Source organism: Ursus americanus, chromosome 21, assembly GCF_024610735.1.
Source record: "Ursus americanus isolate L20-20 chromosome 21, mUrsAme1.1.p, whole genome shotgun sequence".
NCBI lineage: Eukaryota > Metazoa > Chordata > Mammalia > Carnivora > Ursidae > Ursus > Ursus americanus.
Genome location: NC_142147.1, coordinates 45,919,048 through 45,946,391, shown reverse-complemented (window position 1 = coordinate 45,946,391; position 27,344 = coordinate 45,919,048). Strand labels below are relative to the sequence as shown.

General features: G+C 62.4%; 1 protein-coding gene across 14 annotated transcripts; it reads left to right on the top strand.

Moving 5' to 3' along the window:
* The first annotated feature begins 210 nt into the window (after positions 1-210).
* On the top strand, positions 211-26,621 carry CIC (capicua transcriptional repressor). Of its 14 annotated transcripts, none has more exons than XM_087870819.1 (21): positions 230-343; positions 3,527-6,337; positions 17,760-17,909; positions 17,992-18,226; positions 18,308-18,437; positions 18,532-18,714; positions 18,798-18,963; positions 19,769-19,971; positions 20,054-20,279; positions 20,679-20,782; positions 21,030-22,269; positions 22,352-22,539; positions 22,917-23,038; positions 23,142-23,308; positions 23,414-23,704; positions 23,804-24,126; positions 24,383-24,636; positions 24,740-24,891; positions 24,971-25,102; positions 25,399-25,530; positions 25,627-26,621. In XM_087870819.1, the coding sequence occupies exons 2-21, from the start codon at positions 3,538-3,540 to the stop codon at positions 25,992-25,994; spliced, it is 7,566 nt and encodes a 2,521-aa protein (XP_087726945.1). In that variant the 5' UTR covers positions 230-343; positions 3,527-3,537; the 3' UTR covers positions 25,995-26,621. The 14 variants fall into 14 exon arrangements, with proteins under 14 accessions (XP_087726937.1, XP_087726945.1, XP_087726944.1 ...); XM_087870816.1 differs by lacking the exon at positions 230-343 and adding an exon at positions 921-1,129; XM_087870815.1 differs by lacking the exon at positions 230-343 and adding an exon at positions 921-1,129 and having other exon boundaries at positions 23,801-24,126.
* The last annotated feature ends 723 nt before the right edge of the window (positions 26,622-27,344 follow it).

Below are 27,344 nucleotides of genomic sequence, written 5' to 3'. Positions count from 1 at the left end.
GGCAACAGGGCTTTCCGCGGGGCCGCGCCGGACTTTCTGAGGCTGTTGATTGGTCATAGTCCCGGCCACCCTACAGCCAATCAAGCGGGGGAAAGGTGACATCACTCGTTCTCCTCCCCTCCCCCTCCACCCCAAACTTCCCTACTCGCGGCTACAGACAGCAACAACCACGTGGGGGAGGGGTAACAGAGTAGAACCCGGTGAGGTCATTGCACCGCCCCGGCCGCTGCTGATTGGCTGCGAGGCTTGCGGGTGGCGGTTGGCTGCTCCTCGCACCTCCCCCTCGTGCCGCTACCGCCGCCACTGAGAGGAGCCACTGGCGACGCCAGAGCCGGGAATCCGGGTGAGTCGGGGCCCTGGGTCTAAGATGCTCCCGGTGTGCAGGGAGACTTACAGGAACTGCCCTGTCTGACTTTTTCTCCTCGCCCGGGTTCTTTGGTGCTACAGCTCTCTGTCACATGGGAGTTGTAGTCTGCTTTGTACTATCGACTATGGGCCGGAGACGTAAGAAGACTACCATTCCCAGCAGGAATTGCGACTAGCCGGTCAACAAACGCTCAGGCCACGCCTTCTCAGCCTGCTTATTGGACAGCCTATCCCTTAGCCCTTCCTTCTTGCACTTCATTGGCTACTGTCCCTCATAGAGGCTGGGTTCCGGCCTAGAGTGCAGAGCGACTGGGTACTGTATTCGTCATTCTGCACTAAAACAGCTTGCAATTGGTTAAGGTTGATGCCTATCACGTGTTGTGGGGCAGGGCCCTAGGCAGATCAGGCGGTCGTAGGCTCAGGTTGGTGTCGGTCCCAGAGGGAGGCCGGTCTTGGACTTTGGCCCCTCCCCCTGGCGCTGCCGGGTGGGTCTGATTGGACATGGCGAATGTCGCTCGTCGTGGAGAGGCGGAGCCGACCAGGCTGCGGATATCTATTGGTCTAGGACGGCGCCGGTCAGCGGGGTTGTGGCCGGTGATTGGCTGGCTGCTCCAGCTGTTGCAGGTCCATTCACCATTTTGTGTGTTGGAGTAAAAAAAAAAAGGGAGAATCGAGAGGGAGAGCCGGAGGGGGGGCGGGGAGGGACCGGACCGGACCGAGCCGGGGCCACGGCCCCCCGCCCCGAAACCCCGCCGAGCCCGAGGTGAGGGGCGGGGCCAGGGCTGACACGGGCAGGGGGGATTTGGGGTGCTGGGGGCCGAGAGGGGACAGGTGGCAGAGACGGGGAGGGGGTACAGGGGAAAAAAGGTGGGTTGGATGGTGGGAAGGGGGGATAGAGTGGATGAAGTTGTGGGGAGGAAGAGTGACAGAAAAGGGGTGACGGAGAGGGGATGGTGGGCAGAGAATAGGTAACAGGAATGGAGGGGTGACAGGACTAGATCAGGGTGACAGGGAGAGGGAGGGGACAGAGTTGGAGGGGTGACAAGGAGAGGTGATGGAGAGAAAAGGTGACAGGTCCAGAGATGGCTGACAGGAGAGTGACTGGGAGGAAGGGGTGACAGAGATAAATGAGGGTGACTAGGATGAGGTGGCTGAGGAGGGGGCCTAGGGCCTGTGAGGAGAGGGGCAGAGGTAGAGGTGGTGACAGGACGGGGGAGAGAGTGGCAGAGAAGCTGGTGCCAGGAAGGCTGATGGGAGCAGAGGGCATAAGACCCTGAAGAACCAGGGCCTGGCCGGCCTGGGCTTCAGGAGTTACTGCTTAGGTTCTGAAGGAGGTGAGGGCCCACGGGGCCTTGGGTGGGAGTTATCCAAAGTGGGGTGGACAGGAAGAGAGTAGGCCCCAGGGGAAAGAAAAAGGCCTGGCTTGCGGGGTGAAGAGGCAGGACCAGGCGGCAGGGTTCAGGGGTGCCAGGCGGTATGGTTGTAGGCCCTGGGTGGGGTATGCAAAGGTTTGTGTTTGGGCAGGACTGGGGCCGGATCTCAGTCCCCAGGACAGTGGCCCAGCGGGTCAGTGGGGAGAAGGTGGTGGCAGCTGCCCAACTTCTGGGCACTTGGATGCCTGCCCCAATGTGAGAAGACCCGGGCCCTACAGGCTCTGCCCGTGAGGACCCGAGGACTGGCCCAGAGAAGGAGCAGTCTGGGATTGTAGGGTCCACAGGAGGAGCAGGCCCCAAGTAGGAGAACACAAGACCAGGGGTCCTGGGGGAGCTTGCAGACTGAGTCAGGGGTGTCTCTGATTGCGTTTGGATTATGGTCCTGGGCACCCCCACCCTCCCAGAGGCCCCCTTTTGGCCTCTTAGGTTCTCTTAGTCACTTCAGAGTAAAGTTTTTTCCCTTTTCTTTTCTCAGGGCAGCTTGAAAGGGGGCGGGCAGTAATGACTGTTCAGGAAGTGGGTGAGGTTGGCCTGCTGGGTTTGCCCTGCTTTCTTTGACCTTCTCCCACTTACCCCCACCTGGAGTCGGAGGGCATATTTGGGGGCCCCAGGGGCCCGGCCAGCTCAGCCACCCTGCCAGAGGCAGCCCAGTCGGGGCGGGGGATGCGTGCAGGCCAGAAGGGGGGCTGGGCTTGCTGGTATCACGCTGGGTGCTGTGGGGGGAGGGACAGGCTCCCATCCAGTGGGACAGCGAAACCCTGGGGTGTAGCTCTGTGTCCCACTGTGTGATGACGTGTGTGTGCCTCTGTGTGTGTTTTTGTGCGCGTGCGTGTGCTCATGCACGGCCCCGTGGCAGCACTGGGTATAAGCTCTTGCCCCAGACGTGCCCCTGCCTGCTCCCTGCCAGGATCTGGGGAGATGGCTATACCTGGCAGGCCTCGGGTGCAGAGAAGAGTGGGCAGCCATCCCTCAGGACTTCCAGCTGCCCACTCCTTCCCACAATGTCTGGCCACGCCAGGCAGCCCAGAGGGGTGGGGGCGGGGGTGGAGAGAGGCTCACATCACAGCCCAGTCACCTCCTTTTCTGTGACTGTGTGCCCGTGCATGTGTGTGTATGAGCGTGTGTGCTCTCTGGACAGTGACAGTGCAAGGAAGCGTGCCCTCTGGATCATGTGACAGGCGGCACACTGAAATGGTTAGGAGCACAGACTCTGGAGCAGCCGGATTGCTTGGGTTCAGACCCTGGCTCTGCCATTTCCTAGCTGGATGAATTTGAACAAGTTGCTTGAGCTCCCTGTGCCTCAGTTTCCTCAAGTAGGGCTGTTGGTCCCACCTGCCTCCTAGGGCTGTCGTCAGGATGAAGTGGGTTAACAACATCAGGTTGGGCCCACGGCTTGGCACGAAGTGAGTGCTCCACAGGTGTGAACTGTTACTGCCTTTTTGTGTCCCCTCGGGCAGTCGCACACACCTGCTGTGGCCTGTGTAGAGGGAACAGATAAATGTCAGTGTCCCCAAGGAGCCAGAGTATATAACTCAGGGGACATGGGTGCTAGTCCGTGTCTGGGTGCCAGTCAGGGGCCCCCATGAGTTGAGGACAGCCAGGAAGGAGACTTCAGGTATCATGGAGCTGAGGCGGTGGCCTCAGCAAGTGGGAAGCCTTGGGGGACACTGGCTCCGGGGGGTTCCTGAGTTGCTCCCGATGATTCCTGTCTGCCCTCCCACCTGCAGGCGGACAAAAGATGAAGCCAATGAAGAAGGCATGTGTCGGCCTCCCAGGTGCTGGCAGTGGCGGCAAGTCCCCACCAGCCACTCGGGCCAAGGCCCTGCGACGGCGAGGGGCTGGGGAGGGCGACAAGCCAGAGGAGGAAGACGAAGAGGCGCAGCCGCAGCAGCAGCCTCCGGGGCCAGAAGAGGCTGAGGAGGGTGAGGAAGAGGAGTCCGAGCGGGGCCCTGCGGCTGAGGGGCTGCCCCCAGAGCTGCACTCTGACGACCCGGCGGCCCCAGGCCCTGTTGAGGACCCCAAGGTAGAGGGGGAGGCGAGCCGTTGGGAGCCCTCTCTCAGCCGGAAGACGGCCACGTTCAAGTCTCGAGCGCCCAAGAAGAAGTATGTGGAGGAGCATGGAGCCGGCAGCGGTAGCAGTGGGGCGGCCGGGGCCCCTGAAGAGCGGGCACGGACCCCTGAGGAGGCCGGCACCCTGGGGGTCCCTCCACGGCCACCCACCTCTACCCGTTCCTCTTCCACTGACACAGCCAGCGAGCACTCAGCCGACCTGGAGGATGAGCCAGCCGAAGCTTGTGGGCCAGGCCCCTGGCCCCCAAGTGGCACCAGTGGTGGCTATGACCTGCGGCAGCTGAGGTCCCAGCGGGTGCTGGCCCGGCGTGGCGACGGCCTCTTCCTGCCGGCCGTGGTGCGCCAGGTGCGCCGAAGCCAGGACCTGGGGGTACAGTTCCCCGGGGACCGGGCCCTGACGTTCTACGAGGGGGCACCCGGTGGCGGTGTAGATGTGGTTTTGGATGCCACGCCGCCGCCGGGTGCCGTGGTGGTGGGCACAGCTGTCTGTACCTGCGTGGAGCCCGGGGTGGCTGCCTACCGTGAGGGTGTGGTGGTGGAAGTGGCCACCAAGCCAGCTGCCTACAAGGTCCGCCTCAGCCCCGGCCCCAACGCCCAGCCGGGGCCGCCGGCTGCCCTGCCGCAGCCCCCGCAGCTGCCACACCGGGACCCCGAGGAGGCTGTATGGGTGGCCCGCTCCAGCTTGCGCCTGCTGCGGCCCCCCTGGGAACCCGAGGCCCTGCCGAGGAAGCCCCCTGCGGGCCCCGAGGAGGAGCAGGCTGAGCCGGGGGGCGCCCTGCCCCCCTGCCCTGCTGCCCTGGACCCCAAGCAGCCTGAGGATGCTGAGGTGTCGAAGATCAGCTTTGGTGGCAACCTGGGGACTTGCGAGGAGGGTGAGGAGAAGCACCCGCCGGCCCTGGGCACCCCGGCCCTGCTCCCGCTGCCCCCACCCCAGCTCCTGTCGCCGCCACCCAAGTCCCCAGCTTTCGCGGGCCCGGGCCGCCCTGGGGAGCAGCCCTCACCCTGCCAGGAGGGGAGCCAGGGCGGCAGCAGGAGCAGCAGCGTGGCCTCTCTGGAGAAGGGGGCTGCGCCAGCCGCCCGGGCCCGCACACCGCTGACTGCCGCCCAGCAGAAGTACAAGAAGGGTGACGTGGTCTGCACGCCCAACGGAATCCGCAAGAAATTCAACGGCAAGCAGTGGCGCCGGCTGTGCTCCCGAGACGGCTGCATGAAGGAGTCTCAGCGGCGGGGCTACTGCTCGCGCCACCTGTCCATGCGAACCAAGGAGATGGAGGGCCTGGCGGACAGCGGCCCTGGTGGGGCCGGACGGCCAGCAGGCGTGGCGGCGCGTGAGGGCAGCACCGAGTTTGACTGGGGTGATGAAACTTCGAGGGACAGTGAGGCCAGCAGCGTGGCGGCCCGTGGGGACTCGCGCCCACGCCTGGTGGCTCCTGCTGACCTGTCCCGCTTTGAGTTTGATGAGTGTGAGGCGGCCGTGATGCTGGTGTCGTTGGGCAGCTCTCGCTCCGGCACACCCTCCTTCTCTCCTGTGTCTACGCAGTCGCCCTTCTCACCTGCCCCATCGCCCTCCCCGTCGCCACTCTTTGGCTTCCGCCCCGCCAACTTCAGCCCCATCAATGCCTCACCAGTCATCCAACGCACTGCTGTCCGCAGCCGCCATCTGAGTGCCAGCACCCCGAAGGGAGGCGTGCTGACACCACCAGACCTGGGCCCCCACCCACCGCCGCCTGCCCCCAGGGAGCGCCATTCTTCTGGCATCCTACCCACCTTCCAGACCAACCTGACCTTCACCGTGCCCATCAGCCCTGGGCGGAGAAAGACCGAGCTGCTGCCCCACCCAGGGGCCTTGGGGGCCCCTGGCGCAGGGGGCGGAGGAGCCACCCCGGACTTCCCCAAGAGCGACAGCCTAGACTCTGGTGTGGACTCCGTGTCCCACACACCTACACCTTCCACACCGGCTGGCTTCCGGGCTGTGTCACCTGCCGTGCCCTTCTCCCGTTCCCGCCAGCCCTCGCCATTGCTGCTGTTGCCCCCACCTGCTGGCCTGACCTCGGATCCTGGGCCTTCTGTGCGCAGGGTTCCTGCTGTGCAGCGGGACTCACCCGTCATTGTTCGCAACCCCGACGTGCCGCTGCCCTCCAAATTCCCTGGGGAGGTGAGCACTGCTGGCGAGGTGCGGGCAGCGGGACCTGGGCGGGGCTGCCGAGAGACCCCGGTGCCCCCTGGGGTGGCCAGTGGGAAGCCTGGCCTGCCCCCACCTCTGCCAGCCCCCGTGCCCATCACCGTGCCTCCAGCCGCGCCGACTGCCGTGGCCCAGCCGATGCCCACCTTTGGCCTGGCTTCTTCACCCTTCCAGCCGGTGGCGTTCCACCCCTCACCTGCTGCCCTATTGCCCGTCCTGGTGCCCAGCAGCTACACCAGCCATCCTGCCCCCAAAAAGGAAGTCATCATGGGCCGACCTGGGACAGGTAAGAGATGCAGGTGGAATGGCTGGGTGAAGGCTCATTTGGGACGGGGCCACTTGCAAACTGGCTCTCCAGAGAGGTGAGCTCCCCACCTTAGGAGGGTCTCAAGGGGAGATTAGCCTCCTGTCTGCATAGATGTTTCAGCAGGAATTCACATGCCAGGCAAGGGACTGACTGGACTTGGAAGGCTCAGTGCAGTGTTTCCAGAGGCCTCCTGTTGGGAATGCACTCTCAAGGACTCTATTAGTGAGCAAACCTTTCTGAGCTTTGGGAGCCGGGCCCCTACAATCCTGATGGGGTAACAGAGGAACAGAGTTGATAATCGTGATGACAGCTGCCATGTCTGGAGGACTGGTGGGGGCATCACCATGATAATAAGCATTGAGTGTGAGTTATCTCGCCCTCATCACACCCTGTACTGTACCGCGGCCTGTTCTCAGCCCTTTGGAAATATTCACTCCTTTTGCCTTCACAGACCTAACAGGCAGGGGCTAGGATTATGCTCATTTAGGGGCAACTGAGGTCAGGTTAGTGACTTGCCCTTCATCCCACGGCTAGTAAATCCTGGAGCCAGCCTGCAAAGCCAGGCCGACTGGCTTGTCCCTGCTGGGCCCCAGTGCTGGGTTATAGATGGGAAGATGGAGGCTCCGACGGCACCTTCTGCCTCGGGGTGGCAGGATCCGGACTGGAGTGCTCACCTCACGCCTGTGCCCAGTAAATATCACAGGTGCAGTCAGTGCTGTGGAGGGGAGCTGGGGGTGTGCTGGGCAGGCCTCCAGGTGTGAAATCCAGTCTGGCTGCCCTCAGAAAAGGCCGTGTAAGCCAAGAGTTGAAGGATGAGTTGGAACCAGCAAGTGTGGGGCTGGAAGAGCCTCCTAGGAGGCCAGAAGGAGCACAGCTGAGGAAAGCCATTATGGCCAGAGGGCTGAGGCCAAAGGTGGGGAGAGCCAGAGGCCAGGCCAGGTTGGGCCTTGTCAGAGCAACTGTCAGGGAGGGTGACCAGTCACCAGCCCCTTCCCTAGCATCTTCTCCTTATTGATTTATTAATCCACTGTTGTCTGAGTGGCCTGGCCCTGTGCTAGTTGGTGCTGAGGACACAGCTCTGCCCTCACACGGCTCACAGTCCTGGAACAGATCTGTCTCCAGACAGTGAGCATCCGGAGTGGGCAAAGCTGGAATGGGGGAAGCAGAGGGAAGAGTTTGGGCAAAGGCCTCGAGGCCAAAGTAAGTATTTGAAGGAAGTGGAATCTGCAAAATCAAGGGCTCTAGGCGATGGTGGGAATGCGCGGCTCTCTTGATGAGCAAGGGTCAGATCCCCGAGGGCTCTCAGGAGACTTGGGAACTTTATCTTGAGGGCAGTAAGGAGCCATGATAGGCTTTGGGCTGATCTAACCACACCTGTACCGTGGAGGCTGCGTTCCAGTGCCTGAGACCAGAGACAGGGAGACCAAGGAGGAAGGAGGCTGCAGTGGGGATCTGGGTGGGAGCTGGGACTATGGCAGAGGCTGATGCAGGAGGGAGCCCGGGCCCTGACCTCCCGGAGCTCCAGCCCAGACCCAGGGCACAGGGACACAGGGGCTGTGCTTGCCCCTCAACTCATACACTGAGGTTGGGAGTTCTGTGTTTTGCCCTGCCCCCAGCATTTTTTACAGTTGTTAGTGTGGTTGATAGGAGCAAAATTCCACAGAAATGGGCACAGCAGGGATTTCTGTTCTTAGCCAGATGAAGAAAGTGAAGCAGAAGGACTCCATCTAGAACTATCCTCCTCTCCCCCACCCCACATGCCTACAGCCCCCGACATGCATAACATTGTGTCACGTGACCCGCACTGCTGGCGCCTGGAGGGGGATGGCACTGAGGCAGGTGACCCGAGGCCTACCAAGGCAGACCCAACAGGGGTACCTGCCACCATTTTCCAGATGAGGAAAAGCGACAGAAGAAGAGTCCTGATTGAGGTCACTCAGCCAGGGAGGGTCAGGACTGGGCCTTGAACCAGGTCTCCCAATCTCCAGATCATGGGCTCTCACCGCCAGGAGCTATAGCTGTCATAATTTTTTGAGCACCACCCATGCATGCGCGTGGTACACGGCTCTGTAAGTGCCGCCTGAGCATTACTCGCCGAATCCTCACAACACTCCAGGGGGCCAGCACCATTAGTATTTCCAGTGTTCAGAGGAGGAAACCGCGCCCCAAGAGGTTAAGTGACTTGCGCAAAGTCACTCAGCTAGGAAGACGGAGAGCCAGGATTTGAACCCAGGCTGTCTAGCTCCAGAGTCCAGCCTCTTAAGTACTCTCGATAACAATAACAATAATAGTAACTAGTCTTTTATTAAGCATTTACCACATGCCCAGCCCCAGGTGTGGGGTCATCTCATCGAATCCACCTGATGCTATGCAGTAGGGATTACCAGCCCAGTTTGGGGGGTGGAGGTGGGGGTGGGGTGGGGACTGAGGTTCAGGGAAGGGAGGCTGCAGGCTCTCTGGTCGTTAGAACTTGTCCAGTGCCTGTCCTGGCGGTTCTGAGCAGCGCCTCCCTAACAACACCCATGCTGAGGTATCCAGGCTGCCCTCAGGTTCCCAGCCAGCAGGTCCTTTTGTTCTTCTCCCAGAGGCCTCCCCAAGCCCTTGGGAGGCAGGCACCTTGGAGCCTTCTGCCTCTGAGGCCCAGGTAGGGCAGACCATGCCCAGTGGCATAGTGAGGCCATGGTCCTGTCCCTTTCTGCCAGCTCATGCCAAGGCCTGACCCTCACTCAGGGCAGCAGGTGTGAGGGGGCGGCCTGGGACAGCTTGCCTGCTCCTGCCCCCTGCCAGGCATTTGCTTCCGCTGGGGGACGTGCCGGGGCAGGCGGCCCAGCATTCTCCACATTCTGTGCATGGCCAGGCCAGCCAGCTGCCATTGCCACCTCCCTCTGACTCTTCCCGCCTGCTCCCCAGGAGAGGAAGCCGCCCCAGGGCCTGCAGCCCCAGCCCAGGAGGCCAGATGTCTCAGCCCCATTCCTGGCACGGCCTCCTTTCCAGCTCCCAGCTTCCGCCTGGCTTCCCGTACTGACAGGCAGTGCCCCCTCTCCTGGGCCTCTGTCTGCCTGCCTTTGAGCCACTGTGTCTGTTTCTCCCTTGGGTCCCTACATCTGTCTAGGTCTCTATTTCTGGGCCTGCCTGAGTCTCTCTCTCTCTGGACTTTTGTCTCTCTCTCTCTGTCTGCCTCTCTGTATCTTTCTTGGTTTGTCCCTCCCTAGACATCAGTCCTTGTCTGAGCTTTCATCCCACCTTTCTTCTATTTTGGCCCCCTATCTTGGGATCCTGTGTCTCTGGCCCTCCGCTGGCCCTCCCCTGGCCTTCCTCGCCCTCCTCAGACAGACTTGCTACCCCTCTCCTAGCCCCTCCCCTTCACCCTGTGCACATCGGGTGCTGCATCCCTTTGAGTCAGTGGACAGTTGCTAAGTACTAGGGAGTGGTGGGAGGTTGTACAGGCCTGGGAGCCCCTTCCTGTTCCTTGACAAATTAACTGCTCACCACTGTCCCTGAAACGTGCTGAGAGGTGTCAGGAGCCATCTACATCCAGGCACCTGTTCCCAAGTCAGGCAGGAAGGCGGGGGCTGCATGGGCCAAGCTAGGAGATCCGGGTGTAGGGGAACAACAGGAAAGCAACTCCTGTGCCCACCCACCTGCTAGAGGGCACGACCCAGATCACCCCTACCACCCCCTCAATGCCTTGCAGGAGACACAGTTGGTGGCAGCTCCATTTAACGGAGTCCCACATGTAGTAGGACTTCAGACACTATGCTTGGCCAAGTGGGGAAAATAAGGCCCAAAGAGGGGCCTAGGTTCTCCTGACTCCCCAAATCCAGATTCTGCCAACCAGCGTTTCTGTTTTGTCTCAAATAGTGAACCCCTTCTCTCCCACCAGAAGTCCCTCCTCATCTCTCCCAGGCCCAGGCTGAGCAGCCTTGGGGGAAGTGGGTGGGGAAGGCAGACATGGAAGCAGGCACAGGCAAGGATGAGCAGAGGGAGGTACAGAGTCTGGGGAAGACAGAGGACAGACACAACTCTGTGGCTCATTGCAGGGTGATGAGGGAGGTACAGGTATGCTTCTCAGTGGAAGTGACGTTTGAGCTGAGGAATGAGTGAATTTCAAGTGTCAAAGAAAGGGGTGTTCCTGGCCGATGCAGCCATAGGAACAAAGGCCAGGAGGGGTGAAAGTGCATGACCTCGCAGTGGCTAGTGGAAGCTGGAGCTGACACTAGAGCCCAGGATTGGCAGAAGTGTGCCAAGGAGCACAGGTCTAGCCAAGCCAGCTTGAATGCCAGTCAGTGAAGAGGCAAAAGTTTAGAGCAGGAGAGGGAAAAGGTTAGATTTGGGTGTCAGAGATCCCTGGAGGCTGTCCTGGAGAGGAAGGAGGCCTAGGCTGGGAAGAAGAGGATGACCTGCCCAGGAGAAAAGAGAAGGGGCCTTTTTGAGGTAGCTGCAGTCTATCTTAAGAGACTTCGCGGAAGAGACCCCAGCACCAGGAGCTGCGAGGGGTCAGGCTGCCTCCTGGCGGCGGCGGCGGCGGCCGGCGGGCGGCAAGCGGCGGGGGGTGGGGTGGGGGGGACGCGCGCGCGCGCATGCGCGGGGCGGGGGGGTTGCGGCCCGGAGCCCCCGGCGCCCCGGCATTAATGGCTCCATTAGTGGCCGGGGGGGAGGCGCATTAGCGGCGGCGACGGCGTCTGGCTCCCATTACCACCGGCGGCAGCGGCTGCACCACAGGCGGCTGGACCCTAGCCCGCCGCGCCGCCTCCTCCGCCCGCACCCCGTCCCCTGTTCCCGCTCCCCACGGGGGCCAGGGCCAGGGAACCCCCGTCTCCCTGTTTCCGCAGAAAAGCTGATTGGGAGGCCAGGCAGACCTGGGTTCAAATCCCGACCGTGCCACCTCCTGACTGCAAGATCCTATCCCCCCTCTGAACCTTTTTCTTGCGAAGCAGCCGGGGAAACGAGCTGCACCCGGGGCTTTGCAGATCCGGCCGGTACCCTGAAGGCCGCGCCCAGCACCCGTCAGTACCGAGGGGCGCGGATTCCCGCGCCCCAGGGGTAGGCCCCGGGCGTCGGGCCTCCGTCTTTCCCATTGGCCGCCTACGCGCCTGCCGAAGCTGATTGGCCGTGACCCCCCCCCCCCACGCCGCAGCGCCATTAACCCTTAAGCGGCCGCGCCCTCCGGCTGGGTGGGGGGGGCCCCCCCGCAGACAGCGCGGGTGCCAGCTGGCCGGTGCCCCGCCGCGGCCCGCGTGGGTGTCAGGCCGGCCGGGCGCCCGCCCGCCCTCCCAGCACAAAGCGGCTTTGTGGGGCCCGCCGGGGGCTGGCTGGGGGCCAGGCGGCGAGTGGAAAATCTCGTGAGCACGGGGAGGGGAGGAGAACGCAGGGCGGCGCCCCCTCCTCGCCGGGGTTGGGGCGCCTCCCTCAGTCCGCGCCGACCAGCCCTCTCATGCCCGGGTGCCTGTACACTCCTCCGCCCCCCGCCCCTTTCTACCCCCAAACCTACTTGCTCCCCTCCGTCCTATCCCGTCCGTCTCCCAATCCCTGGGGACCCTCCCCCACACCTCTCGCCTGCCTCTTTCCCTCCTAGTCCCCCTGCCTACCCCAGCCCCACTCACACTGACTCACCCCGGCGCTATTTTTAGGCCCCCATCCCTCCCGAGCCGCGCCAGCCCAATCCTGGGCTCGTTCCCCAGGCAACCCTGGCCGTCGCCGACGCCGCCCGGGGTGGGTGGGTGGGTGGGTGTGTATGTGGAGAGCGGGTGAGGGGAGCTGGGGACACCGGGGGTGAGCCAAGGCGGGGACCCGGCCTGTAGAGCAGGGTGGGGAGCCGCGGGCGACAGGGGCGCGGTGCCTCTTGGGCGCAATAAATGGGCCCGTGAGTTCAGAGTGTGTCTGCCTGTTCCTCAGTCTGTCAGCATCCCTGGCTGTACGCCCCAGGCCTCTGGGCAGGCCTCAGCCTGTGCCACCCTGGGTGGCAGTTGGTGTCTCTGTCTGGGCTCCCTGTCCCCGGGCTGCGGGTGGGGTAGTGCTGTGGGGGATGTTTGGCGTCAAACCTTTTGTGGAATTGGTGATGGGGTGGTGCAGAGGGTGGCTGCACCATATAGTTCTGTCCGGTACCTGCCTTGAGTGAAGGGTGGTGTTGCACCCCCTCTCAGATGGGGCTGGGGCCCTGGTTTGGGAAACCTCCTCAGCCTTTTCCAATTAGGGAGGCCCCAGTTAGGGCTGAGGATGGCTGGAGAGATGGAGCTGTCTGGGGTTAGGACCTGCTCCCTCTTCTCCACTTCTAATCACCCCCACCCAGGGTTCCTCCACTCTGAACAATGGAAGCTAAGTATAGGGCTGGCCCAGTGCCCAGGGCAGGGGGGCCCTTCCCGCCCGGATTCCGGCCCCTCCCTGCCAGGCTGGGTCCCCACTTGGCTGTACCCTACCCTGTAAGGGGCCTCTTCCCATCCCTCCTATGTGGGCACTGTGTCTTCTACCAGATGTGCAACCCTCCCAGATGTGTGGGGCCCTCTTTCCCTGCTGTGCCAGGCCTAGATCTTTTTCTCACCCTACAGAAGTGGGGGAGCTGGGGGCAATGTTTCTCCGAGCTCTGTCCTGGGCTGCGTTGCAGTAGGGAAGGGGTTAACTTGCCAATAGGTGACTCACCGGTGGGGAGAGGAGGGGGGCAGCGGTGGGGAGATAGCGGGCCACATTGATTTCAGCCTTGATTTCTGCCTCACATTGCAGTCCCTGGGGCAGTGAGGTAATGGAGGGTCTGAGTCTGGGGCTGCACAGGGAGGAGGGGGCAGTCACCTAATAGTCCCTCCAGTGGCCCCCTCCAGGCTCACAGCCAAGTGTCTGGCCCTGCAGTCTCTGGAGGTCAGAGGGCTATGGACCTTCCCTTCCCCTCTGGGCCCAGATTACCGGTTTCTGCCCCCTTTCCATGCCTTCGGCTCTGTCAGTGGACGGAATAGGCTGGGAAAGGGATTTGTTTGTGCTTGTCGCTGACTCCACCTGTGTAGGAGCCCACTCTTTGTCCATCTGAGCTTGTGCAACCTTTAAAACCTGCCTGGGTGTGACCCCAGGCCTCTGCCTCTACTGGATGTGACCCCAGGGCCCATCCTGGGTAATCCAGAGCCTCTGCCTCCCAGGTGGGCCCCAGACCCTTGCATGTGTCTCTGTGTGTGCTCTCTGGCTTTCTGTAGTTCTCTCTTTATCACTGTCTGACCATATTCCCAGATGTCTGGGAGTGTCTGCCCGGGGCCACTGTGAGGTTAAATTTTCGGTAGTGGAAAGAGCAGCTGAGTTGGAGCACTGGGCTGTTAGGTTCTGGAGGCATGATCTTGCACAATTTATTCAGTTTCTCTGAGCCTCATTTTCTCATCTGAACAATGGGCGTAATAAAGTGTACCTCCCTAGTGGCTGTGAGGATTCAGTGAGGAGTATAATACATATCAAGCTCCCAGCACACTGAAGCCCCAGTGTTCATTTCCTTTCTTCCTCCTGGCCCCTTTCTGGAAGGGGTGGCTCCCAGCCTAGAGTGGTAGGGCCAGCCCACAGTGGTGCTCTGTGCCCCCCCCCCCCCGCCTTACACTGTGAGATAGAGGGTCCCAGGTGGCTGCTAAGTGTCAGGCCGGTGAATGGCCATGGCACTCTGTATTCCTGGGGGTCCAGGGTACTGAAGTAGTGCTCACTGGGGTAAGTTTATATAGTGTGTGGGGGTCAGTACGATGGCGTCTGTGAGAGTTAGCCTGTGTCGGGGATGGGAGGTGCCAGGGAGGCCACATGAGAGTGTGTGAAGATGGAAGAGTGTGTGTGGTTGTGTGGGAGGGATGTGGGGTGTGTGTGTGTGTGTGATGGACAAGCAGTGGTGATGAGATGTGTGAGATAATGTTGCCTGTTTGATATGTTGTTTGTATGATGATTCATGTGAGCTGGCAATGAGAATATGCGTTGGTGAAGCACGTATGACAAGGCGTGTATGAAATGGGTGATGTGGAGGATGGGTGAGAACGAGTGTGTGTATGATGATGGGTGGGGAGTGATGGGCCAGGAGTGTGGGAGGTAATACATACATGTGAGCAGGTGTTCAAGGTGTGTGACTTCGTGTGTGTGACAGTGTGAGTGTAAGGCTAAGGGTACATGTGACCGTGGGGTGTGTATGAGATAATGGGTGTGGCAGGAAAAGTCTGTCTATGAGAGGGTGTGTGTGTGTGTGTGTGTGTGTGTGTGTGTGTGGTGGGGGGAAGAGTCTGCTGGTGTGAGAGTTGGTGAGGGCTCGGGGTGGCTCGCGTAGCCCTACCGCGCAGTTCCTCTGCCCTGCGGAGCCACGCGCTCTCAGGCGGGCGTGAGGGAGGCGGGGCAAGCCGCGCGTGAGCGTGTTCCTCGCGTGGACTGGACACACGTAGCACCACACACAACTTCGGGGCCTCCGCAGCGCGGTGCTGCGAACCGCCCCCCTGGCTCGCTGCCTTTACTGCAGTGCGCCCTCCCTGCCACCCTCCTCCCGCGGTCCCGCCCCGGGCCGGCTTGGGGCCAACCGGAGCCCGCCCCGCCCTTCCCTTATTTGCATATGACTGACGTTCCCCCGGGGCGGCCAATGGGGGCGGGCGCGGCGGGGCCTGACCCGCGCGCGGCGGCGGCAGCCAATGGGCTCACGCGCGGGGGGCCGGGCTTGCGCGGAAGGCCGCGGGGGAAGCGGGGAAGGGGCGGGGGGAGGTGCGGCGGGGGGAGGGGAGCGCGTAGTAGTGGCGGGGCGGGGAGGCGGCGGTGGCTCTGCGCGGGGCTCGCTCGGAGCGCACGGACGCACGCACGCTGGTCCGTCTGCCCGCCCGGAGCCGAAGGTCGATCCGGCGCTGAGCCGCGGGCCCGGAGCCCGGAAAGGCGGGGCGGCGGCACCGGCAGCTGGGGGCGCGCGGGGCCAGAGCCGTTACCCGCCGGAGCTGCGAGGGAGGGAGGGAGCGGGCCAGCGAGAGGAGAAGGGACGGGGCCGCCCCCGCGCACGCGCGCCGCGCCCCGCCCCGCCTGCCCCGCCTGCCCCGCCCGCCGGGCGCCGCGCGGGAGGAGGGAAAGGGAGGGGGCGGCGCCGATGGCCCCTGTGCCGCGCGCCCCGTGACGGCCCCCGCGCGCGCCGGGGGGCGGGGCGGGGCCGGCGCGCTCTGACCTCCCCCGCCCCCCGGGCGGCGGGAGGCAGGCGGCGCTGTGCGCAGGCGCGCCCGGCAGAGACCCCCCGAGTGGGGCGGCCGGAGGGGGGCGGCGGGGGGGGGCATGCGGCGACGGCCTCCAGCTCCCCCCGGGCCCGAGCGGCGACGGCCGAGGAGCCGGCGGCGGGCGGAGTGGCGGCGGCCGCTGAGGAGGCGCGAGCCCCGGCCGGGCCCCCCCGCGCCGGACCATGTACTCAGCCCACAGGCCCCTGGTGCCCGCGTCCGGCGCGGCCTCCCGTGGCCTCGGCATGTTCGGTCAGTAGCGCCTGGGCGCTGGGACTGCAGGGGTCAAGGTGTCGGGGTGCTAAGTGCGGCGTAATGGTGATAGGGGTATAGTACGAGAGTGATAGAGGCGGAGTACAGGGGTGACGGGAAAGTTACAGAGCTCAGCTGGGCCAAGCGGTTAGTGACGGCAGGTGGGAGTGTAGGGGGAATGATGGGAGTGAGGCGAGGGGAGTAGCTGGGGACAGCTGTGGTGTTTGGGTGATGGGCTGGCACGGTCCGTTGTCATTGGAGGTGGGGGTTGCAGCGTAACTGGCTTGGGAGCATGGATTAGCATAGGGGCAGCATGAAACCTGCTGGCCTTCGGTGTGGGAGAGAGGGGGAAGGGAGTGTGATTGAGTAGTGGGGCTAAGAAGAGGGCTTGAGAAGTGAGTAAGGCATTGCTTGCTTAGAATGGAGTGATGGGCTGGTGTGTATGTGGTGTGCTTTGCAGAGACAGAGGGAGGGACCCAAGAACCTGGACAGTAGTGCACTGAGGACTTGAGGAGGGGCAGGACCAAAGGACTCTTCCCCCATTGTCTGCTGGTCCCCTTCTTCCCCACCCAGCAGATAAGGAGGCCTGGTGGGAAAGATCTTGGTGAAGAGAGGGACAGGTCCAGGTCCTTGGGGTTGGAGGGCCGAGCAGGCTTTTGCGGTCCCCAGTGCCCCAGGGATCGGGGACAGGGTCCTCAGAGCGTCTTGAGACCCCCTCCAGTGCTGGCTTCCTTATCGTTCTTCTGTTGACTTGATGTCTACTTTTTCTTTTGTCAGCCCCTTGCAGAATCAGGTCTCGAGGCCAGTGTCTCCTATAGAGCTCTCTTAGTCCAGGCTTTTGAAGGCATAGAGGGGTCACCCCAGGTCAGATTGATCTGGATCAGGGGGAGGCCTGGAATGATGGAGACCAAGCCTAGGGCGTTTCCCTTCTCTCTTCATCGTCTTCCCTCGCAGGGGCCTCCTCAGCTGGTTCCACTTCCCCCAGGGAGCTAGCAGTGAGAGGGCAGCCCACTCCTAGCCTAGGCCTGCTCCAGGAGTCCCGCCAGCCCAGGGCTTACCCTGCTGCCATCCAGCTCCTGGGGCAGAAGGTCGGACTCCTGGGACTAGCCCCCTGGGAGGGAAGTGCCTTCCTATGCATAGTCTCAAGAAAACACCTGGCACTTTTGTCTTCCTTGGGCACAGAAGAGAACAGTTCTCTTGTCTGCCCCATTGTCTGTGCCTTTTTTTCCAAGGAGTTTACCACTCCTTCCCCTTTTTGGGCAAGGGGGCTGCGTGCTGCACCCAGGATAAGCTCAGAGATTGAGAGGGAGGGGGCTGGGAGACCTCTTCATGGGCAATAGATTCTCTAGGGAATGGGGAGGTGCTGGAGCCACCTGTGCCCAGCCCAGGAAAGGCGGGTCTGGCTCCTTGGGGTTTGTGGTATGGGGAGGGAGGCAAGGAGAAAGACTTAAGACCCCACACCCTGTGGGTAATGGAGAGGGAAGAGGGAGGGAGACCAAACCATGGTCTCCTCAAGAGAGAGAAAGGGAGTGCGAGGTGAAAGTGAGGGGCTGTGTCAGATAGCAACCTGGGAGCTGGGAATGTGGCAAGACTGGGGAGGGTTCCTAGCCCTGCTGAGGTCTTGGGGCCTTGGGAGTATGAGATGGCAGTCGAACATGGCCTGGTTTGTGACAGGAGCCAGTCATTCCTCTGGCCTGGTCCCTGGTGGCAGGGCTGGTGGAGGTGGGGGAGGGAATGGGGCGTGAGGCCTATTTCCCTTCCCAGCTTCTGTTTTCTTTTGTATAAACCTCAAAATCTTTCAGGGAGGAGTTTTTCCTGAGCGATGTCGCACACACGAGCCCACGAGGCTCTGGGATAGTGGAAGGGGGTGTAAAGGAGGCGTGGAGCCACCTCATCCAGGGTGGAAAAGAGCTTGAGTTGGGGGTCAAGGCCGAGGTCTCCTGCCGCACAGCTTAGCTGGCTTCTTCCCACAGTGTGGACGAATGTGGAACCTCGCTCTGTTGCTGTGTTCCCCTGGCACTCCTTAGTCCCCTTTCTGGCCCCCAGCCAGCCCGACCCCTCTGTGCAGCCAAGTGAGGCCCAGCAACCTGCCAGCCACCCAGTGGCCTCCACCCAGAGCAAAGGTGAGGAGTGGGGGGCCTCAGAGGGCACGGGGATAGGGTCCAGGCGTCCCAAGAGCCCTCTGACCTACCTCTCCGCCCCCAGAACCTGCTGAGTCGGCGGCTATTGCCCACGAGCAGCCAGCAGGTGGGACAGGGAGTGCTGATCCTGGGCGGCCCCCTGGAGCCACCTGCCCTGAGAGCCCAGGGCCTGGACCCCCCCACACTTTCGGGGTTGTGGAACCTGGAAAGGGTCCCCCTCCCACCACTGAGGAGGAGGCCCCCGGCCCTCCAGGAGAGCCCCGGCTGGACAGCGAGACGGAGAGTGACCATGATGATGCGTGAGTGCCACGAAGCTTGGGACTGGGGGGGGGGGGTGGCCAGAGACGTGGCCCTCACCGTCCCTGCCGCTCCTGCCACAGCTTCCTCTCCATCATGTCTCCTGAGATCCAGTTGCCCCTGCCACCCGGGAAACGCCGGACCCAGTCCCTCAGTGCCCTGCCAAAGGAACGAGACTCCTCTTCGGAGAAGGATGGACGCAGCCCCAACAAGGTGCCCCATCTCTGCCTGTCCCCAGCTCACCCCGTGCCTGCCCAAGCCTGTCTCCTGGTTTTAACCATCCCACTTGGGCCTCTGTCTGCTGCAGCGGGAGAAGGATCATATCCGGCGGCCCATGAATGCCTTCATGATCTTCAGCAAGCGGCACCGGGCCCTGGTCCACCAGCGTCACCCCAACCAGGACAACCGGACCGTCAGCAAGATCCTGGGCGAGTGGTGGTACGCCCTGGGGCCCAAGGAGAAGCAGAAGTACCATGACCTGGCCTTCCAGGTAATGCCTCTTCCTCTTCGCTCCTCCCCAGCTTCCTCTGGTGGGCTGAGTGAGTGAAGGGTCCCTCCTCTCTCTCCTGCCAGGTGAAAGAGGCCCACTTTAAGGCTCACCCGGACTGGAAGTGGTGCAACAAGGACCGGAAGAAGTCCAGCTCAGAGGCCAAGCCCACGAGCCTGGGGCTGGCAGGAGGGCACAAGGAGACTCGGGAGCGGAGCATGTCGGAGACAGGGACTGCTGCTGCCCCTGGAGGTTGGTCGGCTCCTTGGTTGTCTTTTCCTGCCCCCTCCCTCCCTGAGAGGTGCCAGCTACCCCCTTGTTTGCTCAGCCCCTGTCTCAGAAGCCTTTCTCTGTCCTATCATTTTATTTGAGGATCTTTACCCATAAAGGAACAGTTGTGTCGTATGAAGGAGCCAGGGAAGTCCAGACAGAGTTTCTGGACAGTCAGCTCGTTATCAGTTGTCATTTACTGAGCATTTACTGTGTGTTAGGCATCAAGGGGACTATAACCTCTACTTCTGAATGCCGTACCCCCATTTTTTAGATGAGAAGACTGAGATTCAGGCAAAATCACTTGTCAGAAGTTATAGAAGACAAGTAAATGGTAGACCAGAGCTTCAACCCCAGCTTGGTTGGGTTCCAGAATCATGGTTGGAAGGCCCTCGTTGGCTGCTTCTACTGACAGAGTGTCTCGCGTGCATAGCGTCGTTCTGAGGCACTTTTTTGGAGTGATCTGTGGGTGTGGGCCTGCAATTCTCTGAAGGTGGGGTTCCTTCCTCTCTGAGATATGGGGATGGAGACTCGGGCCCATAGGTGTTAGCTAGCGAGCACCACACTGCCTGTCTTCAGCCTTTCGTACTCAAAGAAGGCCTGCCTCCCGGGGAGCAATCCATCAGGAAATGATGGGCTGGTGGCTGGTATCTCTTCTGCCACGTAGCCCAGGATTTTCAAACTTCTTTTGCCCAGTATCTAGAGATATCTCTGGCTGTCTCGGCCAGTCTGGGTGCCACTAAGAGGCTTCTTGATTCTGTGACACCTCTCTCCTTATACTCTGCAGTGTCCTCGGAGCTCCTGTCTGTTGCAGCCCAGACACTCTTGAGCTCGGATACCAAGGCTCCGGGGAGCGGCTCCTGTGGGACAGAGCGTCTGCACGCAGTGGGGGGACCTGGCTCGGCCCGGCCCCGAGCCTTCTCCCACAGTGGGGTCCACAGCCTCGATGGTGGAGAAGTAGATAGCCAGGCACTACAGGAACTGACTCAGGTCCGGGGGCCGGGGAGATGGGCAGGGAGGGCTGCCCCAAGGTGATGGTCCCTGCTGAACTTTCCCTGTACCTGCCCTGCAGATGGTGTCTGGCCCTGCATCCTATTCTGGTCCAAAGCCTTCCGCCCAGTATGGGGCTCCAGGCCCCTTCTCAGCCTCCGGTGAGGGAGGTACCCTGGCGGCCAGTGGCCGACCCCCGCTGCTGCCTACCCGGGCCTCCCGTTCTCAGCGTGCAGCCAGTGAGGACATGACCAGTGACGAGGAACGCATGGTCATCTGCGAGGAGGAAGGAGACGATGATGTCATTGGTGAGCAGTTGCGGGCCCAGAATCCTTCCCAGAGGTTTGGGGGGTGGGCAAAGATTTTATCTCGGCCTCAGGGTCTTCTTGGCTTGCATGTCTGTTCATGATTGCAGGCATGTTCACCTCAGGCCCCCCTGAGTAAACCCAGCCCTGCCCTTGGGAAGCTCCTGGCCAGGCAGGAAAGCAGGAGGACAGGGGCAGGGATGGCAAGGCCACGGGGCACAGTGTTAGGTGGTGTTACCTGTGTGCTCTTAGGCTCCCCTGGTGGGCAGGTGGGCACACCCGAGGCTGAGGAACAGCATTCGTGGACCACAGTTACTGCTGGCTTTGGGGGCTGAGGCCAGAGCTGTCCCTCCTGGGCAGTCCTGTACCCAGCCGTTTTGCCAATACTGTTTACTCCCTCAGCTGACGACGGCTTCGGCGCCACTGACATTGACCTCAAGTGCAAGGAGCGGGTGACTGACAGTGAGAGTGGAGACAGCTCTGGGGAGGATCCAGAGGGCAGCAAGGTGAGAGCTGGGGAATTGGCACTGTCTGGTAACGGTTCTAGGAAAGGGAGATACCTGCTCTTGTGTGCACTGTTACAGAAGGAGATTAAGGCCCAAAGAGGGCAAGGTACTCGCCCCATGGCGAATTGGGTCACAGCCTGGATCAAGTGAGGCCTTCAGCTGGCCTCACTGCCAGGCAGGACAGGGACGGGCAGGTTGTGGGTATCCAGGCTCCCTTGATGTGGTTGTGTCTCCTCCTTTCGCCTAGGGCTTTGGCCGGAAGGTCTTCTCACCAGTGATTCGTTCCTCCTTTACCCACTGCCGCCCACCGCTGGACCCTGAGCCCCCAGGGCCCCCGGATCCACCACCTCCAGCCTTTGGCAAAGGCTACGGGCCCACCCCATCATCCTCCTCCTCGTCCTCACCTGCCTCCTCCTCAGCCTCAGCGGCCACCTCCTTCCCACTGGGCTCAGGGACCTTCAAGGCCCAGGAGTCAGGTCAGGGCAGCACGGCAGGCCCACTACGGCCCCCACCCCCTGGGGCTGGGGGCCCAGTGACACCTTCCAAGGCCACTCGTTTCCTCCCAACGGATCCTGCCGCCTTCCGGCGCAAGAGACCTGAAAGTGTGGGAGGCCTGGAGCCACCAGGTCCCTCGGTCATTGCGGCACCTCCTGGCGGGGGTGGAAGTGTCCTGCAGACGCTGGTCCTGCCCCCAAATAAGGAGGAACGGGAAGGCAGCGGAACCCGCATGCCCTCGGCCCCAGCCCCATCACTGGCCTATGGAGCCCCAGCAGCCCCCCTGTCCCGCCCAGCTGCTACCATGGTCACCAACGTGGTACGGCCTGTCAGTAGCACTCCTGTGCCCATCGCTTCTAAGCCCTTCCCCACCTCTGGCCGGGCTGAGGCATCTCCAAATGACACAGCAGGTGCCAGGACTGAGCCGGTCACAGGGTCCCGGGCACCTGGGAGCTCCCCGCTGGGTGTAAGCTTAGTGTATTCGGACAAGAAGTCTGCAGCAGCCACCTCGCCAGCCCCGCATCTGGTGGCTGGGCCCCTCCTGGGCACTGTGGGGAAGGCCCCTGCCACAGTCACCAACCTGCTGGTGGGCACACCCGGTTATGGGGCCCCAGCGCCCCCTGCTGTTCAGTTCATAGCCCAGGGGGCCCCGGGCAGTGGGGCCACTACAGGCTCAGGAGCAGGTGCTGGGAGTGGCCCCAATGGGCCAGTGCCTCTGGGCATCCTGCAGCCAGGTGCCTTGGGCAAGGCTGGGGGCATCACCCAGGTGCAGTACATCCTGCCCACGCTGCCCCAGCAGCTTCAGGTGGCGCCTGCCCCAGCATCAGCCCCTGGGACCAAGGCAGCAGCTCCCGGTGGCCCCGCACCCACCACCAGCATCCGTTTCACCCTCCCACCGGGCACCTCCACCAACGGCAAAGTTCTGGCGGCCACTGCACCCACTCCTGGCATCCCCATCCTGCAGTCCGTACCCTCCGCCCCGCCCCCCAAAGGTGAGGCCTGGGCTGAGCGATGAAGGAGAGGGGCCCCAGGCCCGTGTGGCTCTCTGGCAACTTCTCCTCTCTCCACTTGCAGCCCAGTCGGTTTCTCCTGTGCAGGCCCCGCCCCCGGGTGGATCAGCCCAGCTGCTACCCGGGAAGGTACTGGTGCCCCTGGCAGCCCCTAGCATGTCCGTGCGAGGTGGAGGGGCTGGCCAGCCATTGCCCCTGGTGAGCCCTCCTTTCTCAGTACCTGTGCAGAATGGAGCCCAGCCACCCAGCAAGGTAAGGGCATCCTGGCTCCACCTGTTTCCTATCTCCTCTCCTCCTGGGCATTGGTTTCTGTGTCACGGTTTGTGTGTCTGTCTCTCCTTTGGTCTCTCGTGCGTTTCTCCCTCTTCATTTGTCTCTCTGGAACCCTGTCTGTAGGACCGTGTCTTTCCTTGTACTTCGATGTCTGCATGCATCTCGAGTCTGCCCTTAGTGTCTGCACCTTGTTCTTTGTTTTGCGCGCCTTGCTGATTTCTTTGTTCCCTTCTGTCTTGATTCCAAGTTTTGTGTTCCTTGTTTTTGCTGAGACCCACCTTTCTAGATCTGGGTCTGCCCCTGCCCCAGTCTGAGTCCCCAGCTCATGCCAGCCTGTGGGTGCCCTTGCCCCACAGATCATCCAGCTGACACCGGTGCCTGTGAGCACACCCAGCGGCCTGGTGCCGCCCCTCAGCCCAGCCACACTCTCCGGACCCACCTCACAGCCTCAGAAGGTCCTGCTGCCCTCCTCCACCAGGTAATGGCAGCTGAGCCTTTACCTGGAGGCCAGCCCGGAGAAGGGCCTGGGGGGGGTGGTGTGCAGCTCACCTCACTCCTCCCCCTTCCCCTCTCTGTGGCAGAATCACCTACGTGCAGTCGGCAGGTGGGCACGCGTTGCCCCTAGGCACCAGCCCTACGTCCAGCCAGGCTGGAACAGTCACCTCGTATGGGCCCACGAGTTCAGTAGCCCTAGGCTTCACCTCACTGGGGCCCAGCGGACCCGCCTTCGTGCAGCCCCTGCTTTCAGGTGAGGGGTAGGGTGGCAGGCAGAGCTGGGGACCCAGGGTGGTGCGGAGTGGCCCAGGCCCTAACTGGGGCCCCTGCCTCTCCTCCTCTGTTTCCATCTCTATAGGCCAAGCCCCGCTTCTGACTCCTGGCCAGGTGGGCGTGTCGCCCGTGCCCAGCCCCCAGCTGCCGTCCACCTGCACCGCCCCCGGAGGTCCCGTCATCACGGCGTTTTACCCTGGCAGCCCTGCACCCACGTCCTCAGCACCCCTGGCCCAGCCGTCTCAGGCTCCCCCTGGCCTGGTCTACACCGTGGCCACTAGCACCACCCCACCTACTGCCACCATCCTGCCCAAGGGCCCACCGGCCCCAGCCACTGCCACCCCGGCCCCTACTAGCCCTTTCCCTAATGCCACAGGTGGGTGTCGGGCCAACCCAGGGTGGGGTGAGTTGGGGGACCCAGGAGATGGGCTCCAGACAGGCCTGGCTCAGCAAATGCTCTTCTCCCCACCAGCAGGCTCTATGACCTACAGTTTAGTGGCCCCCAAGGCCCAGCGGCCCACCCCCAAGGCCCCCCAGAAAGTGAAGGCGGCCATCGCCAGCATTCCCGTGGGTTCCTTTGAGGCAGGTGCCCCTGGGCGGTCAGGCCCTGCAGCCCGGCAGCCCTTGGAGCCTGGCCCAGCCCGGGAGCCCCCTACCCCTGAGTCTGAGCTTGAGGGGCAGCCTACGACACCGGTCCCTCCACCGCCCCCAGAGACCTGGGCTCCCACAGCCCGGAGCAGCCCCCCACCGCCCCCGCCTGCTGAGGAGCGGACAGGCACCAAGGGTCCTGAGACCATGGTGAGTGCACAGCAGGCTCAGGGCTCTCGTTGCTTCTTGGCTCTGTGTGTCAGTCCACCGTCTGCTTTTTTGCTCAGTTCCTGTTCCTTACATACCTGTCTGACCTGTGTCCTTGTTGCCGGGGTGGGGGGGGGGGGCGGGGAGGTGCTCTTCTGTCCCTTTTGCTTGCCTTTATGACCGGGCCTTTGTTGTTCTGGGTTTTGCACCAGTGAGTCTGAACCCAGTGTCCTCTGTCTCCCTGCCATCCCTACCCCAGGCCAGCAAATTCCCCAGCTCGTCTTCAGACTGGCGAGTCCCTGGACTGGGTCTGGAGAGCCGTGGGGAGCCTCCCACCCCTCCCAGCCCAGCGCCAGCTCCGGCCCCAGCCCCTGGCAGCAGCAGCAGCAACAACGAGGGCAGCAGTGGGAGGGCAGCCGGGGACACCCCCGAGCGCAAGGAGGCCGCTGGTACCGGCAAGAAGGTGAAGGTGCGGCCCCCGCCCCTGAAGAAGACCTTTGACTCTGTGGACAAGTGAGCATGGGCTGGGGTCCGCGGCAGCGTGTGCGGGGCTGGCAGGAGAGGGGGGCAGCTGCAGTCCGGGACGGGGGAGGTGACCCTGCCGGCTCTCCAGCAGGGTCCTGTCGGAGGTGGACTTCGAAGAGCGCTTTGCTGAGCTGCCCGAGTTCCGGCCAGAGGAGGTGCTGCCTTCACCGACCCTGCAGTCTCTGGCCACCTCGCCCCGGGCCATCCTGGGCTCCTACCGCAAGAAGAGGAAGAACTCCACTGGTAGGCGAGTGTGGCGCACCCGGGGAAGGTGGGGAACAGACTGGGGCCGCCTCCGCTGAGCCTGCTTCTGTTGGACCAGACCTGGATTCAGCCCCCGAAGACCCCACTTCGCCTAAGCGCAAGATGAGGAGACGCTCCAGTTGCAGCTCAGAGCCCAACACCCCTAAGAGTGCCAAGTGCGAGGGGGACATCTTCACCTTTGACCGTACAGGTGCCGGCACCGAGGCAGGCGGAGCTATGGGGGACCCAGGACCTGCAAGAAGGGTGGGGTCTTGGGAATGGGGTTACAGATGAGAGGTGGGATGGGTGTCGTTGAGAGGAGGGACGGCAGGTCAAGGATGGGAGGGTGGGTTCTGGAGTCCAATAGGGTCCAGAGGCAGGTGCCCTCTCTGAACTCTGCTGTGGAATAGAATTTGGTGAGGGCTAGACGGATGTTGCTGGCAGGGGTGGGGGCAGGAGGGCAGGCTGCCTCAGTCCCCTTGACCGTGCTGCCTGCGCTGCTCCCAGGTACGGAAGCCGAGGATGTGCTCGGGGAGCTGGAATACGAGAAGGTGCCATACTCCTCACTGCGGCGCACCCTGGACCAGCGCCGGGCCCTGGTCATGCAGCTCTTCCAGGACCATGGCTTCTTCCCATCAGGTAAGCATATCTCACCGTCTTGGGGGGGTACTTGGAGAGGATCTGCCTGCTCTTCTCATCCTGGCCTCCCACCCCCCACTGTCCTTCTGTCCCCAGCCCAGGCCACGGCAGCCTTCCAGGCCCGCTACGCAGACATCTTCCCCTCCAAGGTCTGTTTGCAGTTGAAGATCCGCGAGGTGCGCCAGAAGATCATGCAGGCGGCCACTCCCACGGAGCAGCCCCCTGGAGCCGAGGCCCCCCTCCCCGGACCACCCCCCACTGGCACTGCTGCTGCCCCTGTCCCCACTCCCAGCCCTGCTGGGGGCCCTGACCCCACCTCACCTGGCTCGGACTCTGGCACAGCCCCGGCTGCCCCGCCACTGCCTCCACCTCCAGAGCCGGGTCCCGGACAGCCTGGCTGGGAGGGCCCCCCCCAGCCCTCCCCCCCGCCCCCCGGCCCCTCCACAGCTGCCACAGGCAGGTGAGGGGTTCGAGAAGATCCCAGGACCCACAGTACCCCCCTCAGGACATGGACAGTATGTAGGTGGCAGGAATGGGGGGGCAGGATGGTTACCTCCTCCCCAATAAAGCCATTTCGTCCTTTCTAGTTTGGGGCGGAATGAGGCCTGCTCCTCTTGTCTATCCCCCCTCCCCCCACAGCTTTCTCCCTGTGATGGGGGGCAGCTGAGGGGAAGCAGGGGCACAGTCTCCCTCCACCGAGCCCCTGTATATAACCTGGAGTGTGTTACCTTCAGACCTTTTCACTTGTACTTTATGCAAAATGGCTCATGTGAGGGCTACAAGCTGGAGGGTAGTGTGGGCCTTGGGCCACAGGGAGGTGCCTGTGGAGTAGGGGGAGTTCATGCACCCCTTTTTTCCCCAGAGGGGCTGGACTCAGGTTAGTTTGGGGTGGGGGCTCCTGCACTTTGCCACAGGCATGGGGAGGGTTCTCTCCCCACCCCCTCTGCCCTCCCAACTTGGGTTGTACTTTCTAAGAAGGTGATTTCCCCCTACCCTTGTCCCCACCCCGAGAACAAAACATGTTGATCATGTGCAATATTTCTTACTGTGCCGAGAAGCCGAAATGACCGAAATTAAAGCTGTTTAACACACCTGTGTGGCTGCCCACTCTGAAGGGAGAAGGGGTGTGGGTTGTGCCGTTCCCGTCCCCTGATGGGCAAGGAGCTATACACTAGCTGTACACTCCCCCCACCTCATTGTGCAGAGCAATTCCAGGACCGTCCCCTCCCAACATTGGAGGGACCCTGTGGGCCAAGGACCCGGACTCACCGTGGACTGAGCAGCGGCTCTCCAGCCCTGATGTTTGGGGGTCACTATGTCTACTCTGCCTCTTTCACAGCCATCCAACAGGAAGGGGTTTGGGCAAGGCGTGGGATGAGGTGCTAGAAGGGGAGTTCACCCTCGAAGTTCCAGCTGGATCTGAAAGGTCTGAGCTATGGTGGTGTGGGGCAGGGTACAGTGCTGTTCTCGGTGACTCCTGCTGCCCCCACATGGCCCGAGCCAGCACTGCAGCCAGGCCCAAAGGAGCCTCTCCTGGGTTACACCCATCATGGCCAGCCTGTGGACTGCCCCGCTGGCGAGACAAATACCCATGCCCTGTGTGAAGGGAGGACTGCTTGGGATGGGAGGATCAGGAAACTTCTACAGGAAGAGGCATCTAAGCTAAGACCAGAGCACCAGAAGTTCGAGCCAGGGGAAGATCTTTGGCAAAGAGGGGAGGGCAGCTTTGGATGGGCTTTGATTGTTGGGTCACTATGTTCCCAGAATTCAACACTATAGGGTAGTGTTGGCAAACTGGTTCATAGTGTGTTAGT

Excerpts from the sequence above, each read along its gene's own strand:
- CIC (XM_087870811.1), top strand. The coding sequence starts at position 3,538 with ATGAAGCCAATGAAGAAGGCATGTGTCGGCCTCCCAGGTGCTGGCAGT. Across the intron at positions 23,039-23,141 it reads CTGCTGCCCTCCTCCACCAG|AATCACCTACGTGCAGTCGG; the intron begins GTAATGGCAGCT and ends TCTCTGTGGCAG. Across the intron at positions 24,127-24,382 it reads CCAAGGGTCCTGAGACCATG|GCCAGCAAATTCCCCAGCTC; the intron begins GTGAGTGCACAG and ends TCCCTACCCCAG.